Source organism: Grampus griseus, assembly GCF_964374135.1.
Source record: "Grampus griseus genome assembly, chromosome: 1".
Classification (NCBI taxonomy): domain Eukaryota; kingdom Metazoa; phylum Chordata; class Mammalia; order Artiodactyla; family Delphinidae; genus Grampus; species Grampus griseus.
The window spans coordinates 140,478,033-140,495,968 of record NC_139017.1 but is presented as its reverse complement, the minus strand read 5'-3'; the positions used below and the strand labels follow the sequence as shown (position 1 = coordinate 140,495,968).

At 37.4% G+C, this 17,936-nt stretch overlaps 1 protein-coding gene across 4 annotated transcripts in view; it reads left to right on the top strand.

The window, feature by feature from the left end:
- The window catches only part of OSBPL9 (oxysterol binding protein like 9), a gene marked incomplete at its 5' end in the record, with an annotated part of 170,263 nt that overhangs the window by 50,172 nt on the left and 102,155 nt on the right, over positions 1 to 17,936 (top strand). For all 4 annotated transcript variants that reach the window (XM_082651728.1, XM_082651726.1, XM_082651727.1 and 1 more), the window contains one exon: positions 9,592 to 9,670. In XM_082651728.1, the coding sequence (XP_082507854.1) occupies positions 9,592 to 9,670 (79 nt within the window). The remainder of the gene's footprint in view (positions 1 to 9,591; positions 9,671 to 17,936) is intronic.

Here is a 17,936-nt window from a genome sequence, read left to right as displayed (position 1 = left end):
CATTTAGGTCTCGAATCCATTTTGAGTTTATTTTTGTGTATGGTGTTAGGGAGTGTTCTAATTTCATTCTTTTACATGTAGCTGTCCAGCTTTCCCAGCACCACTTATTGAAGAGACTGTCTTTTCTCCATTGTATATCCTTGCCTTCTTTGTCATAGATTAGTTGACCATAGGTGCATGGGTTTATCTCTGGACTTTCTATCATGTTCCATTGATATATGTTTCTGTTTTTGTGCCAGTACCATATTGTCTTGATTACTGTAGCTTTGTAGTATAGTCTGAAGTCAGGGAGTCTGATTCCTCCAGCTCCACTTTTTTCTTTCAGGACTGCTTTGGCTATTCGGGGTCTTTTGTGTCTCCATACAAATTTTACGATTTTTTGTTCTAGTTCTGTAAAAAATGCCATTGGTAATTTGAAAGGGATTGCATTGAATCGGTGGATTGCTTTGGGTATTATACTCATTTTCAAAATATTGATTCTTCCAATCCAGGAACATGGTATATCTCTCCATCTGTTGGTATCATCTATAATTTCTTTCATCAGTGTCTTATAGTTTTCTGCATACAGGTCTTTTGCCTCCCTAGGTAGGTTTATTCCTAGGTATTTTATTCTTTTTGTTGCAGTGGTAAATGGGAGTGTTTCCTTAATTTCTCTTTCAGATTTTTCCTCATTAGTGTATAGGAATGCAAGAGATTTCTGTGCATTAATTTTGTATCCTGCCACTTTACCAAATTCATTGAATAGTTCTAGTCGTTTTCTGGTGGCATCTTTAGGATTCTCTATGTATAGTATCATGTCCTCTGCAAACAGTGACAGTTTTACTTCTTCTTTTCCAATTTGTATTCCTTGTATTTCTTTTTCTTCTCTGATTGCTGTGGCTAGGACTTCCAAAACTATGAGGAATAATAGTGGTGAGAGTGGACATCCTTGTCTCGTTCCTGATCTTAGAGGAAATGCTTTCAGTTTTTCACCATTGAGAATGATGTTTGCTGTGGGTTTGTCGTATATGGCATTTATTATGTTGAAGTAGGTTCCCTCTATGCCCACTTTTTACAGAGTTTTTATTGTAAATGGGTGTTGAATTTTGTGAAAAGCTTTTTCTGCATCTATTGAGATGATCATACAGTTTTTATTTTTCTATTTGTTGATATGGTGTATCACATTGATTGATTTGTGTATATTGAAGAATCCTTGCATCTCTGGGATAAATCCCACTTGATCATGGTGTATGATCCATTTAATGTGTTGTTGGATTCTGTTTGCTAGTATTTTGTTTAGGATTTTTGCATCTATATTCATCAGTGATATTGGTCTGTAATTTTCTTTTTTTGTAGTATCTTTTGTAGTATCTTGTCTGGTTTTGGTATCAGGGTGATGGTGGCCTCATAGAATGAGTTTGGGAGTGTTCCTTCCTCTGCAGTTTTTTGGAAGTGTTTGAGAAGGATGGGTGTTAGCGCTTCTCTAAATGTTTGATAGAAGTCACCTGTGAAGCCATCTGGTCCTGGACTTTTGTTTGTTGGAAGATTTTTAATCACAGTTTCAATTTCATTACTTGTAATTGGTCTGTTCATATTTTCTATTTCTTCCTGGTTCAGTCTTGGAAGGTTATACCTTTCTAAGAATTTGTCCATTTCTTCCAGGCTGTCCATTTTATTGGCATAAAGTTGCTTGTAGTAGTCTCTTAGGATGCTTTGTATTTCTGTGGTGTCTGTTGTAACTTCTTTTTCATTTCTAATTTTATTGAGTCCTCTCCCTCTTTTTCTTGATGAGTCTGGCTATTGGTTTATCAATTTTGTTTATCTTCTCAAGGAACCAGCTTTTAGTTTTATTGACCTTTGCTTTTGTTTTCTTTGTTTCTATTTCATTTATTTCTGCTCTGATCTCTGATTTCTTTCCTTCTGCTAACTTTGGGTTTTGTTGGTTCTTCTTTCTCTAGTTCCTTTAGGTGTAAGGTTAGATTGTTTATTTGAGATTTTTCTTGTTTCTTGCTGTAGGCTTGTATAGATATAAACTTCCCTCTTAGAACTGCTTTTGCTGCATCCCATAGGTTTTGGATCGTTGTGCTTTCATTGTCATTTGTTTGTCGGTATTTTTTGATTTCCTCTTTGATTTCTTCAGTGATCTCTTGTTTATTAAGTAATGTATTGTTTATCCTCCATGTGTTTCTGTTTTTTACGTTTTGTTCCCCGTAGTTAATTTCTAATCTCATAGCGTCATGGTTAGAAAAGATGCTTGATATGATTTCAATTTTCTTAAATTTTCTGAGGCTTAATTTGTGACCCAGGATGTGATCTATCCTGGAGAATGTTCCTTGTGCACTTGAGAAGAAAGTGTAATCTGCTGTTTCTGGATGGAATGTCCTATAAATATCAATTAAATCTATCATCTATTGTGTCATTTAAAGCTTGCTTACTAATAAAGTTTCCTTATTAATTTTCTGTTTGGATGCTCTGTCCATTGGTATAAGTGAGGTGTTGAAATCCCCCACTATTATTGTGTTACTGTTGATTTCCTCTTTTAGAGCTGTTAGCAGTTGCCTTATGTATTGAGGTGCTCCTATGTTGGGTGCATAAATATTTATAATTGTTATATCTTCTTCCTGGATTGATTTGTTGAGCATTACATAGTGTCCTTCCTTGTCTCTTGTAACATTCTTTATTTTAAAGTCTATTTTATCTGATATGAGTATTGCTACTCCAGTTTTCTTTTGATTTCCATTTGCATGGAATATCTTTTTCCATCCCCTCACTTTCAGTCTGTATGTGTCCCTAGGTCTGAAGTGGGTCTCTTGTAGATAATATATATATGGGTCTTGTTTTTGTATCCATTCAGCAAGCCTGTGTCTTTCGGTTGGAGCATTTAATCCATTCACGTTTAAGGTAATTATCAATATGTATGTTCCTATGACCATTTTCTTAATTGTTTTGGGTTTGTTTTTGTAGGTCCTTTTCTTCTCTTGTGTTTCCCACTTAGAGAAGTTCCTTTAGCACTTGTTATAGAGCTGGTTTGGTGGTGCTGAATTCTCTTAGCTTTTGCTTGTCTGTAAAGCTTTTGATTTCTCCATCAAATCTGAATGAGATCCTTGCTGGGTAGAGTAATCTTTGTTGTAAGTTCTTCCCTTTCCTCACTTTAAGTATATCATGCCACTCCCTTCTGACTTGTAGAGTTTCTTCTGAGAAATCAGCTCTTAACCTTATGGGAGTTCCCTTGTATGTTATTTGTCATTTTTCCCTTGCTGCTTTCAATAATTTTTCTTTGTCTTTAATTTTTGCCAGTTTAATTACTATGTTTCTTGGTGTGTTTCTCCTTGGGTTTATCCTGTGTGGGACTCGCTGTGCTTCCTGGACTTGCATGGCTATTTCTTTACCCATGTTAGGGAAGTTTTCGACTATAATCTCTTCAAATATTTTCTCGGGTCCTTTCTCTCTCTCTTCTCCTTCTGGGACCCCTATAATGCGATTGTTGGTGCATATAATGTTGTCCCAGAGGTCTCTCAGACTGTCATTTCTTTTTGTTCTTTTTTCTTTATTCTGTTCTGTAGCAGTGAATTCCACCATTCTGTCTTCCAGGTCACTTTCCATTCTTCTGCCTCAGTTATTCTGCTGTTGATTCCTTCTAGTGTATTTTTCATTTCAGTTATTGTATTGTTCATCTCGTTTGTTCTTTAATTTTTCTAGGTCTTTGTTAAACATTTTTTGCATCTTCTCAATCTTTGCCTCCATGCTTTTTCCAAGGTTCTGGATCATCTTCACTATCATTATTCTCAATTCTTTTCCTGGAAGATTGCCTATCTCCATTTCATTTAGTTGTTTTTCTGGGGTTTTATCTTGTTCCTTCATCTGGTACATAGCCCTCTGCCTTTTCATCTTGTCTATGTTTCTGTGAATGTGGTTTTTGTTCCACAGGCTGCAGGATTGTAGTTCTTCTGCTTCTGCTCCAGGAATACCCACTTTTGACCCCTGTCTTCTCAGTCAACAAAGAGACCCCAGTAGAGATTGCAACTTTTTCTCACCTGCCATTCTAGGGAGAACTGGCTATGACCATGGTGTTGATGTTGATTTATAATTTAGAAAGGCCAAGAGAAAAATGTTGGAGGACTTACTACACCTGATACCCAAATGTAAAGGTTTCTAGAAGATAACATAGGAGAATATTTTCATGGTCTTGGGATTGGGAAAGAATTCTTAAAGAAGATACAGAAAACACAATCATAAGGTGTAAAACCAATACATTTTACTATATTAAAGTTAACTCTTCATGAACAGACATAATTATGAGAGTACAAAGGCTGGCAACAGGGTGGGAGAAGATTTGTGCCTAATTCATAGCCAGTGAAGAGTTCATGTCTAGGATATATAAAAAACTCCTACAGATAATTAGAAAATAGTAGTCCAGTCTATTCAATAGGCAAGAAACTTGAACTGTTTCTCTTCAAGAAAAGAACAAGAGGATAGTCACATGGTCACAAATATGAAAAGATACTGAACTTCATTAGTTATCAGTGAAATATAATTGGGACCACTATAAGTTACTAGCACTCACCTGTCAGAATGACTAAAGTAAAAAAGTGTTAGTGAAGGTGCGGAACAGTTGAAACTTTCATACACCTTTGGTTGGAGTATAATTGACACAGCTACTTTTGAGAACTGTTTGACAGTGTCTATTAAACTTAGCATGTGGGGCTTCTCCGGTGGCGCAGTGGTTGAGAGTCCGCCTGCTGATGCAGGGAACACGGGTTCATGCCCCGGTCCGGGAAGATCCCACATGCCGCGGAGCGGCTGGGCCCGTGAGCCATGGCCGCTGAGCCTGCGCGTCCAGAGCCTGTGCTCCGCAACGGGAGAGGCCACAACACTGAGAGGCCCACGTACCGCAAAAAAAAAAAATTAGCATGTGCATGCCATATGACCTAACAAATTCACTCCTAGACTGTGTCTAATAGAAATATAAGCATATATATAACAAAAGATGAATACGAATGTCATAGCAGCATGATTCTAATAACCTAAAACTGGACATAACATAAATGTCCATCTGCAGTGAAACTGATAAATTGTGGATATTCATACAAACGAATACTACATATAGCAATAAAAATGAACAAACCATTGCTATATGCAACATCTTTGATGAATTTCACAAACATTATGCTGAGTGAAAGAAGTCAGACACAGAAGAAAATATGTTGTATGAGTCCATTTGTATGAAGTTCAGAGACAGACAAAACTAATTTTAATGTTAGAAGTAGAGATACTATTTACCTTTGGGATGGAGGACAAGGCTAATGATTAGGACAGGGTACAAGGAGAGCGTTTCTTCATTGAGCTTGTACGGTTATGATTTGTGTATGTTACCTTTCCATATAAAGTTGTTTTCAAATGATGTATGTAAAATGCTTATCACAGTGGCTGGCTCATTACTGCCAGTTCAATAACTGGCAGTGTTAACTTTTTACTATGGTTTAGTTCTCTGTGATGACAAGGTCTAGGGCAATGGTGTCTAGTAGAATTTACTGCAGTCATTAAAATGTTCTGTTTCTGCACTGTGTAGTTCCATAGTCTCTATCCACATGTAACTATTGAGTATTTGAAATATGACTGAGGAATTTATTTAAAATTTTAGTTAATTATAATAAAAATTTAAATACCCACATGTGACTAATGGCTGTCATGTTGGGTATGATATGATATCCAGGTCTAGGGAATTGCCGTGAGAATGAGTGAATGAAGGAGAATGGTAATGAAGTTTATTTGAGTTGAATAAATCAAGAAACTGAGAGGCCAGAGTGTCAGGTGAATTGTGCCTCTGTACATTGAAGAATGCTTAGGGTAATGGCAAGACTGGATTGGAGTGGAGGTTGTAAGATAGGTTCCAAAGTCTTCAAAGAAGCTTTTGGATAGAGGAGGGGAAAAATATAATGGACCAGGAAAGAATACTTTTCCATATAGGTTGTCAAAGATACTTAGGTAGAAATGTTTCTGAAGCACAGCTTAGGTAATAAAGAGTCATTGAAGGAGAGAATTTTAAGAAGGAAGTGGTCAGGGGCAGCAGCAATGCTTCAGAGTGATGTTGTATGACAAAACTCTCGAGTAGTAAAGTGGTCATTGAAGACCTGTGAGAGTGAAGCTTGGTGCAGAGGTGGGGAAGGAAGCAATTGCTGGGAGTAGATGAAAGGTTAAGGTGTGGGCAATTTTCAGTAAGTTCCTCTGTGAAAGCAATAAGAAAGGAGGTAGTAGCTAGGGGGAGATGTGGGGGTTTGCTTTTGTTTAACAAGTGGTGGGGGATTGAACTTGAGGAAGGACGTGAAAAAGTGAAATTTCTTGGTGTTTTCTTTCAGTGTATGGAAGAAATGTTGAGGCTGAGTACATATAGGATCTCTGTGAGGTGAGGAGGAAGTGGCTAGGTGATGACAGTGGAAAGGTTGGTTGGGCCAGATTTTGAACAATCTTGAATGGCATTATGAAGAAATGTTGACTTTATCTAATAGTTCATGGAGAACCAAGGAAAGTTTTAAGTATCTGGGTCTCCTGTAAGAGTCTGTGCTTTATAAATATTACTCTGGCAATAGCAAGGACTGTGGACTAAAGGTAGCCAGACTTAGACAGATTGCTTCATCAAGCAAGAAGTGATGAAACCCTGAAATAGGGCCGTAGCAATTCATAGGGTGGAGGAGAGTTGGCGAATTTGAGATTATAGTTCAGAAGTGGAATGAGCACAACTTGTGGTGATGGAATAAAGGAGAACAAGTATTAGAACCGAGAGGTTTCTATCTGAATTGACTAGGTCTAAACTGGTGAATTTACGTTAAGGGACCAAAAAGAAAGAACCCGAGTTTGGAATTGTGGTGAATTATATAACAGTTTTGTTGAGATATAATTCACATACCATACAATTCACCCATTTAAAGTATGCAATTCAATGTTTTTAGTGTATTCACAGAGTTGTGCAACCATCACTACAATCGATTTTAGAATTTTTTCATCACCCTGTAAAGAAACTCATACCCATTAGCAGTCATTCCTCATTCTACCCCACCTCCTTCTCCAGCCCCTCAGCCCTAGGCAACCACTAACCTACTCTTGGTCTGTATAAATTTGCCTATTTTGAGCATTTCATGTAAATGGAATCATACAGCATGTGGTCCTTTCTGACTAGCTTCTTTTATTTAGCATGTTTTCAAAGTTCATCCATGTAGAGATCACTTTTTGCCTTATATTATGTATACTCACCTCTTTACATGTTTTATCTCCTCTACTGGAGGCATTATTGTTATATATTCCAAGGCTGTATCTGGCACATATGCTGTATTTAGTTATGACTCAACAAATAATTGATACATCATAAGTGAGAAGGCTAACTCCATTAACCATGAAATAAAGTTAACCAGAATGAGTTGCTCCCACATGTGCTTACCCACTAAGGTGTGTCTTTATTTGCTGTCATAGAATAAGTAGGTACCATACCAATGGTCTGGTTCTGCCATTAACTCTGTATGACCTTGGGTAAGTCATTATACTCTAGCTACACTTTCCATATGTGAAAATGGGGATAAAAATCCCTTCCCAATATGATACAGAGGAATAACTAAGGTAATTCAAGTTGCTGGGATTTGGATAGAGTTGGGGTTCATCCAGCCAGCCTCTGAGAAGGAATAAATACATGTTTCCCCTCCTATCTGAAAGAAGAGTGTTCTTATGAAACCTATTGTAAGGCGAAATGGGTAAAGTGAAAAAGCAATTACCTTAGGTTGCAGCTTCCTAACAGATACGCAAAATAAGTAGAGGTAAAGCCCAGATGCTCACAGACACAGTTCAAAGCTGTGGCAGCTTGATGCTGAGTGTAGTTCCTGGGGAGGGAGTTCGGCGGTTCTACTCTTGCTATTTGGCGTGAACACTGCCTCTGTAACGGCTCAGGGCAAAACAAATGCTGAATGCGAGTTTCGCTTTTCACCTGTTTCTGGAAATTTTCCAGATTTCTTTTGGTAAGTGAAAACAGGTACAGACGTACAATGGGGTTACATACCAATAAACTATTATAAATTGAAAATATCTTAAGTCAAAAATGCATTTAATACACCTAGCCTACTGAACACCATAGCTTAGGCTCACATATCTTAAACGTGCTCAGAACACTTATGTGAGCGTACAGCTGGGCAAAATCATCTCACCCAAAGCCTGTTTTATAATAAAGTGTTGAATAGCTCATGTAATTTATTGAATACTGTACTGAAAAACAGAATGGTTGATTAGGTGCAGAATGGTTGTCGGTGTATCTTGTTCCCCCTTGTGATCACGTGGCTGATGGGGAGCTGCTGCCCAGCATCGTGAGAGAGTATCACCACATATTGCTAGCCCAGGAAAAGATCAAAATTCAGAGTACGGTTTCTGCTGAATGTGTATCGCTTTCACACTATCGTAAAGTTGAAAAATCATAAGTCAAACCATTGTAAGTTGGAGACTGCTTTTGTGAAAGACCTGCATTAGAATAGACAAAGTGACATAAAACGAACTTTTGGAAGGGGTGGTGGTAACCTGTAAATGTTTGGCTCTATTACCTAATCCTCCTGGGATAGGAGTAGCCTTTTTTTTCATGGGATTAGGCATCTTGGCCCCTTAAGTCCTTTCAATCCCCATTTACGAGGTCCTAGTTTTGTCTGTTGCATACTGCTTGTTTTGTCACCAACCTGGAGCATTACACCTGTGCCATGTTCTCTAGCTATTCTCTCTGGAATACTTAAGACACTTATTTCTTAAGGACACTGACCAGTAGACTCCCTATTTTGCATAGCTTCATGTTGCTTTCCTAATTCCTGTTGTCTTAATATGCTGCATATAGTTGAATACCAAAAAGAAAAAGTTTAAAACCCACTCTATCCACCTTCCTGAAACAAACAACTTATAAATGCAGGCCTACCTTACCCCCGTCCCCCCTTTTGGAGAGCTGTTCATGCTTTTATTTAGAAAACATATACTGAGTGTGTACTTGAGTGCCATGTATCAAAATGAGTAAAGTAGTCCTTGACTTCCAAGATCTTGTAGCGGTTCAGTGGGAGAAGGCAGACATAGATAATCACAGTATAATGTGGAAGTGCAGTAGCAGAGCCATGGACAGGTGGTTTTGAGAGCATACCTTGAAGAAGCCACTGGGACAGTGTTTCGAAGCAAGTGTCGCCTGGCATTTCTGAACTAACAAGTATAACACAGAAGCAGCCTGATGAAGAGCACTTGTGTTCTTGGAGCCTCAGGACAACCCGGTGACTCCCATTTTAGAGAGCAATCTAAAGCTCCGAAAGGATCAGTGGCTGGCTCTTAAACAGATTCTAGACTCAGCTTCTATGTTTGTCCCCTCCCCCTCCACCATATCCATGCCCCTTAAGCAAGGGTAGAAAGTACCCTTGCAGAGTACTACAGTGCCCTGCCATCCGTTCGTTTAGTTCTTCCTCCTTAAGCAAAGCTAGAGTCTCAGATTCCCCTTTTCTGTGTCTAGCCTGCATCCAGTGTCGTCGGTGCATTGAGCATTACAGGGCTGTAGCAGTAGTGAATATTGCTGATGTCATTGTTTGCCTTATTGGGATTTTGCTCTTTGTTTCACAGGGAGCTGTGATTGGTATAGACGATGAGGACGACAGCACCTTCACAATAACTGTTGATCAGAAAACCTTCCATTTCCAGGGTGAGCTGAAAGAAAAGATTCTTTCTCTTCATAGTCCCAGCTGCTTCTTTCCTTCTCTTTTGGGTTGTTTGCTGGGTGACTTGAATGGTTTTGCAACTGATCCTGCATGAACGAGTGCACAGGAACGTTCTGGATGAAGTGGTACTGCAGGTTAGGCAGGGATTTAATCGTATCTGCAGTGGATACAGATCTATTTGAAATGACTGTGGATCTGGCTGCAATTGAAAATTAAAAATTGAAACAATGAAAATCAGTGAAGGGAGAGAGTGATGGGCTGCTGCTGCTGGCTTGTGTTTGCAGAAGGTTGCTGGTCTTCTTTATCGAGGAGTGTGGCTCTGCTTCTGCATGAAAAGTCCAAAGACTGATTGTGAAGGCTGCAGTGTTTGTCCATGTAAAACTCAAAATATAAATTGAAGCTAGTAGCAGCCTTTGGCTTAAAGGTTTTGCTTTGCTTCAAGAACTACAAGTTTGCATTCATTTCATCTGCATTTCTGCGTCTTGTCTGCCAGCCATCATTTCTCTGCTGTTATCCTTTTTATAGTTCATAACACCAAATGCCATCTGCCACTGCTATGTTTCGGCATTGCATGCTATGGTTCACCGGTAGAAAGGGTAAGGTACTAGATGATCATTCTCATTTCATCTTGCTTTGAAAACTCTAAACCAGCAAATAAAAGTCAATTTTAATGATCCTATCCTAATGTACCTCTCATCTATTAGGAATGCCTGTTAGCTTTGTTACTAATGTTTTTGCTATCTTGCCTATCCAGAGTAACCTCTATTTTATGTTTAAAGCAGTCCAAGAAGCTTAAAAATTGAGAATATTTGCACTTTCTTTGAACTACAAGTGACAATGCACTGTGATAGATGCTAGGCATACCAAGATAAAGAAATAGTAAATTTATAGCTTACAGATGTTTTGGTTATGAAGTCTAACAGTGACCAGATATGTTATACAAGATGTTCCGACAGCTATTGTTCTTCTATACTAGGATAGTATATTGAAGTTATTTTATTTCATTGTCTTGTTTAAGAAATTGGCACATAGAAATGAAAGATCCAGCTTACATATAATAAAGATAAACCAGTGTACTCACTCGTGATATCTCTAATGCTTTTAGGAAAAAGGATTCTTAAAGTATTTATTATGTTTGGTCATATTCTTTACTCAGACTGCTATAAACTAATGATGTCCTCCTGAAATTTTCCACTACATTTAATTTCATAAAACATTTAAAATCTTATTATGAAAGCCCATGGCCTTTATTTTTAGGTTAAATATATACTGCTGCTTATAAATGAAAGCAGATAATGCCCACACTCTGGAACTCTTTACTTGAATGAAGTTGAATACTTTAATGTGTTTCAAGTAATAGCTGCTAGATGCAGGTGAAGGCTGCAGTATGGAATTCTCTCCTCTGCAGTTACTAAGGAGACATCTTCTTTGGACTTCCAGAAGCTGTATTGTTTGCCTGTTTAAAGGAGAGGAGACCCAGGCCCCTAGAGCAAAGGCACATCTACCTTCTCTGATTTAAATTATTTATGTTAAACTGACCTCCCCTTTAACACTTCCATATTTATGTGGCTTGCTTATAAAACAACCAATTCCTTTAATGAATCATTTAAATGACAAGGATAAATGAAGTGTTATGTGTATTTTTTAAATGGATACTTTTCTACTATAATAGTTATGGGAGTCTCAGGCAACATGAGATTATCTGGCTTATGTGTGTGTAATTATCTGGCTTATTATGTGTGTGGAATCAACTGTATTGAGCTGTAATTAACATACAATAAAATGTACACTCTATAAAGTTCAATGAATATTGACATTTACTTACTCATATAACTGCTACCATAATGAAGATGTAGAACATTTCTATCACCGAAAAGATTCTTTTATTCTTTCGGTCAGTCTCCACTCCCAGCCTCTGGCTCCAGACAACTGCTGATCTATCATTAAAGATTAGATTTTTTTTTTTTTTGGAGAGTTTCACATAAATGGAATCATACAGTATGTATTCTTTTGTCTGGCTTTATTTTAGCTCAGTATAATGTTTTTAATATTTGTCCATCTTGTTGCATATATTGGTAGTTCCTTTTATATTGCTAAGTAGTAGTCTGTTGTTAGATATTATATTTTTTTGAAGGTTGAACTGTAGCATGTGAGAGGAAGACAGTAGTATAGGATGACACCATATTTTTGTCTTGAGCAACAAGAATGGAGTTGCCATTAACTGAGGTGGGGAAGATTGCAGGAGGAACTAGTTTGGGAGTGGCAGGTGGGCATCAGGAACTTAGCCTTGGACATACTTATAATCAAGTTCTAGATGCCTATCAGACATCCAAATGGAGATGTCAAGTAGGCAGTTGAAGTGTGGAATTCAGGAGAAAAGTCCAGGCTGAAGAAATAAATTTGGGAGTCATTGGCATATAGGTGGTTTTTAAAGCCATGAGAATTTGGGAATAAGTGTAGAGAGAAAAGAGAAGAGGTCCAAGTAATGAACTCTGAAGCACTCCAACATTTATTTGGAAGACACAGAGATGAGGTGGAACTAGCAAAAGGGATCGAAAAGAAGCAACCAAAAAGGAGGAGGAAAACCAAGTCAATGTGGTACCCAGGAAGTCAAGATAGAAAGTGTTTCTAGGAGGTGAGAGGCATCAGCAACTGTGTCAAATGCTCCTGATCAAGAAAGTTGAGGGCTAAGAAATGATCACAGAATTTAACAATTAAGAGTCTATTGGTAACCTTGAGAAGAGCAACTTAAAGATGAGAGTATAGACAGTGCTTTCAAGTTGTGCTGTAAAGGGAAGGTGAGAAATACAGTAGTAGCTGGAGGAGGGAAATGAGATAAAGATGAGATATCTTTTTTTAAAGATAAGAGCAATAATAGCATGTTTTTATGCTGTTGGTAGTGATTCAGTAGAGAGGGAAAAATTGATGATGCAAGAGAGAAAGGGGAGAATTATTGGATCAGTGTCCTTCAGAAGGCAAGACAGGATGGGGCCTAATACACAGGCGGGGCATTGCCTTTGGCTGGGAGCATGGACAGTTCATCCATAGTAACAAGAAAGAAAGTCAAATGTATGGAAATATATGTAGGCAGGCTATTACCCACCACCTTCATTTCCACTATGGTTTGAATCTCTAACTGACCTACATGTCCTGTATCCTGAAACATCATTTGTTAATAATTGAGAGGACTGGTGCCATGAAGAGAACAAACTTTCCTGAAACAACAGATAATTTTTCATTCTAATGATTCCCAGTTCTGGTAACTTGATATTTCAGAATATCTCCAGTTTTAAAGAGATGCCATAAAATGCTTTAAACAAAGTTAATTTAAATTAACTTTAGTTTTGAAAAAGAAATACTCTATTTTTTCCCCTTTAGGTAATAATTGAAATTACAATCCTAGCATGTTAGAGCTTTAAAAAGGTTTGAAAACGACAGCTTCATTCTGTCATTTTTCAGAGATTAAAAAGAAAATAGTCGCCAATTCATCTTTATAAACTGGCTCTTTCCTTTTGAGCAATAGCAAAAAATGATTACTTTTCCTATTAGTCAGCCAAAGTCTTTTGCATTTGGCTTCTTGGCTAGACATTGTGTGGAAAGCAGTTTTGGTATTAATTAGACTGGCTGTTGAGTTCAAACATTCAATGTATGTCTAGTATGTGTTACTTCCTGTGCTCAGAACTGAGGGTATACAGGTTAATAAGACATGAGCCAGGAAGTTAAGGAGCTTGTAAAGAAGTATATAATGTAGTATGAAATATGCTGTAGTAGTGGAAATATGTATAGAACACTGAAATAATGGAGAGGCAAAAGAGACAATCACTCAGTGCTGCACAGAAGAGCAGAGTTTTTCTTGTTACTGAGTAATTCTTTTTAAAATAATCAAAATTTAAAATTATACTAGTTCTAAAAGTTTTGAGTTGTTCAGAATTATATAATATAAAAATTAAAAGTCCCCTGTCACCAGGCTCTGTCTCCCACCTCTGCCTCCTTACCTCCTCTAACTGGTAGAGTTCTGAAGATTGAACAGAAATTTACCAGGCAAATGGGTTGTTGTAGCATGTACAAAGGTATGGAAATATGACGCTACCAGATATGTTCAGAGAACTACGAATGTTTGGTACCTTTAGAACAGTGAGCAGGAGATGAGGCTGTAAAGATAGTCAGAGGCCTACATCTAATATGAAAAGGTTTTAATTTTATCCTGAGTCTGTGAGGAGCCAATGAAGCAGAGTTTTAAGCAGAGAGGAGACGAGTAAGAAGGGGGCTCTAGATAAATAGCCTTGATTGTTAAGGCCCTGAGTGGATTAAAGCATTGGTAATGGGGAAGGAGAAGAGGAAAATAGACTTGAGATTTTTAGGAAGTATTGATAAATCTTTAGGAACTGTTGATTGATTGGAAATGGAAGGTGAGAGAATGAGAGTAGTAAATGTGTTCGTAAGGCTTGGCTTACTCTTTTGTTTGGATGTTGTCAACGTCTGAAATAGAGAATCTAAAACAGAGGTGGTGAAGGACTTATATTTGAGGTGTCTGTGAGACTCACAGGTATTGATGGTGATGCCAATTGGATCTGAGTCTGGGCTGGAGATGGAGATTAGTGTTATCAACATATTGCTGGAAGGTAGAATTAAAATTTGAAAAATTGAATGCCTCAGGGCTAGGCAGATAAGTAAATGAGTGAAGAGTAAAGCTGACTGAAGACTAGCAATTTAGAGAACTCATGCCCTATTTGAAGTGGTAGCTGCTACTTAATTCCAGACAGTTGTAGGCTTTTGGTAATGCTTGTCCAGTGTTGCTAGATCATCCAGTTTTTCAAGAGAAGCCAGAAATCCAGATTTTTTTGTGAGTGAGAGTTTGAATATGTGAGTGTTAAATCTTCAGGTTTTAAAAAACAATTATGTAGGCCAACAAAATGTATCTATGAGCTAGATAAAACCTCTGGATTTTCAGTCTGTGGTTAAAGCTGTAATAGTTGTGGGTATGAACCTCCTGGGAAATCTGAGTGAAAAGAGAGCTGAAAAGCAAACCTTGGAGTGCACTAGGGTAGAACCATCAATGGGCTCAAAGGAATGCTCAGAGAGGTTGGGGTGAAAGCTACTAGCTTCAGCCGTATGAAAGTATGTACTGTTTTTATCAGTGAAAAGTAGTTACATATCAGCAGTTCATATGTCTCAACCTAATAAAAGACTAAATAGTCTATAGTTCATACTAATAATTAGAAAAATACCCAGTTATTTGAATTTTACCTTCAAATAAAATTAAACCTATTTAATGCTTTGATGTATATATAAATATGTATATATTTATAATATTACTGATAGTGTATTGGAATAATAGTAATAATAATAATGATAGCTACATTTATCAAATGTTTATTTTATGCCAGGCACTATTCAGAGGTTTATGTAGGTTAAGCCGTTCAGTTCTCACAACCTTATGAAGTAGGTACTACTATTGTTTTTATTTTATGGATAAGGAAACTGGGGGCCACAGACACGTGGTATATTACAGAACTGGAATTTGAACACAAACAGTTGTGCTCTAGAGCCATTCTCTTAACTGCTACAAAAAAGGTGTTATAGAAATTTATCAACTAGTTTATAATTAACTTTTATAATTTTGTCAGAAAAGGAATTAATGTAAAATATAAGGAACTTTAAATTACAGTGCAGTTTAATGCGATTAAAAATTTTTCTGGTGTTAATGTTCTACATGTTCCATTGCTTAGTAGAAATAGTAGCAATAATGGTGGTAACAACTACTATTACCACTGTCTTATAAACTAGGCACTGTGTTCAACAGGCAATGTGCATTACTTCCATAATTCCTAAACTCCACAATGAGGTAGTTATATTTCTAGTTTAAGAGTCAGAAAAACTGTTTCAGAGAAGCTAAGTGCCCAGGATTAGTAAATTGTGCCCAGGTCTGTCTAGATCCGTAGTTCTTGAAGTGTGGTCCCAGACCGGCCAGATCAGCATCACCTGGGAACTTGTTAGAAACACAGAATCTCTGGCTGAGCCCCAGACTTGCTGAATCAGAAACTCTGGGAATGAGCCCTCTCTAGTGATCTGACACACACTAAAGTTTGACAATCATTGATCTGGATCCAGTGGTATCACATTGTTATTCCACTTTACTCTCATAACCTTATACATTAGATGGAAGTATCCCCAATTTATATATGAGAGAAGTGAGACACAGAGAGACAAGGATCTTGGCCTTGATCTTAGGTCATCTTTTACTATGTCCTAACCTACACAGAAGGGGTGTCTTGCCTTACTTAAGTAAACCTGGTATGTGGAAAAATCTAAATTTTTTAAAGATGGAAATTAGGGATATGTGTATGATTAGTTCTTCATAAAATAATCCTTTACTTTCAAAGGACTTTAGTGAAGACATCTTTTAATCAGTGTGTTCTCCAAAATGATTTCAATATGAAATTTGTTTGCAAATTTATTTGGGTATACTTTTAAAGCAATACAAGTTGCATAAGACAAAATACAACATTTTTAGACAATAAAAAATGTTTAAATTAGAAGAACATTTAGGAACTGTGTAAGTCTTAGTGGAAGTCATCTGTGGTTGGGCTGATAGCTGACCTTTTCAACTCAGTCCATTAGAGCTCGCTCATTTATGCAAATGCAAAATTACTACAAACCAGCCCAGTCATGAAGGAAAGTGTTTAATTCAGCATTAATCATTTAGAAGAAGAGACAGTACATCATTAGACTAACTTGTGGTTGCAGGCAGAAGTAAACAGATTCCATTATCTTCTGTTGACTACTGACTTAACAAAAATTTCCGTCTGCAGTTTTGTATTTTTTATTTTTATGTGATAACCCCTCCTCAAAACAAAATAATCATTTACAGACTTTCTGTAAGGGAATAAGTCAGCTGTAACTAATTCTCTAATTAGATGTTATAATTTCAGTAGGCATTAAGTGGGGAAATGCTACTGAATTCATGTATTGGGAGTTTGTTGTGCTATTGTAGGAGGACTGGACCTCAGTTGGTGTACCTTTCTTCTTCTTAATTTGCTTTCTGTTCAGGATCCTCCCTGAATATTTGAAATTATAATTTATCCAAATTTAACCAATCGTGGACTGTTTGGCTTACTGAGTCAGGATTAGAGTGGCTATATAATTTTATTTTCTGTTAGTTATTTACATTTTATCCCACCATTTCCTTTTTTATAACTTCCTTATTATTTATTTATTTTGGGGGGCGCTGCGTTGGGTCCTCGTCACTGCGTGCAGGCTTTCTTTAGTTGCGGCGAGTGGGTGCTACTCTTCGCCGTGGTGCGTGGGCTTCTCATTGCGGTGGCTTCTCTTGTTGCGGAGCATGGGCTCTGGGCACGCGGGCTTCAGTAGTTGTGGCGCTCGGGCTCAGTAATTGTGGCTCACGGGCTCTAGGGCATGCAGGCTTCAGTAGTTGTGGCGTGTGGGCTCAGTAGTTGTGGCTCGCAGGCTCTAGAGCACAAGCTCAGTAGTTGTGGCACACGGGCTTAGTTGCTCCACAGCATGTGGGATCTTCCCGGACCAGGGATCGAACTTGTGTCCCCTGCATTGGCAGGCAGATTTTTAACGGCTGCGCCACCAGGGAAGTCCCCTTTTTTATATTCTCTAAGTAGTAAAATTAATAACTGCTCACTGTAGAAATTGGGAAAATATAGAGTAGTATAAAGATGATAATAATAATCACCCATAATCCTACAACCCAAAGATAATTATTAGGAACATGCTTGTGGATTTCCTTCTGATATTTCAGTTGTTTGTGAGTGTGTGTATTTGTGTGTGAATTTTACAAAATTGAGTCATTCCGTGTAAATAACTTACCATTCTTTCAATTTTAAATATTATATCATGAACATTTCCACATGACACTGAAAGTTCTAAGAAAATATGATTTTTAATAGTTATGTGATATACCATTTTATGAATAATCAAACTAAACCATTAATCTATATTGTACAGGTTTTTCTCTATGTTAAATAATACTGTGTTGAACATCCTCATACATAAATCTTCAACCAAATCTCTGTTTAGCTTAGGACAGATAGATTCATAAAAGATTTGTCAGAACAAAAGACATAAATATTTTTAATATTCCTGAAACAGCCTTCCACTATAGCTTTCAAGGGAGATTGTCAATTTATACTCCCCTCTTCTTCATCAAACCCTTCATCAGCATTTAGCATTATAATTTTAGAAGAATGCCAACCCAGTGTCCTCTTCTCAAGAATATTTTTA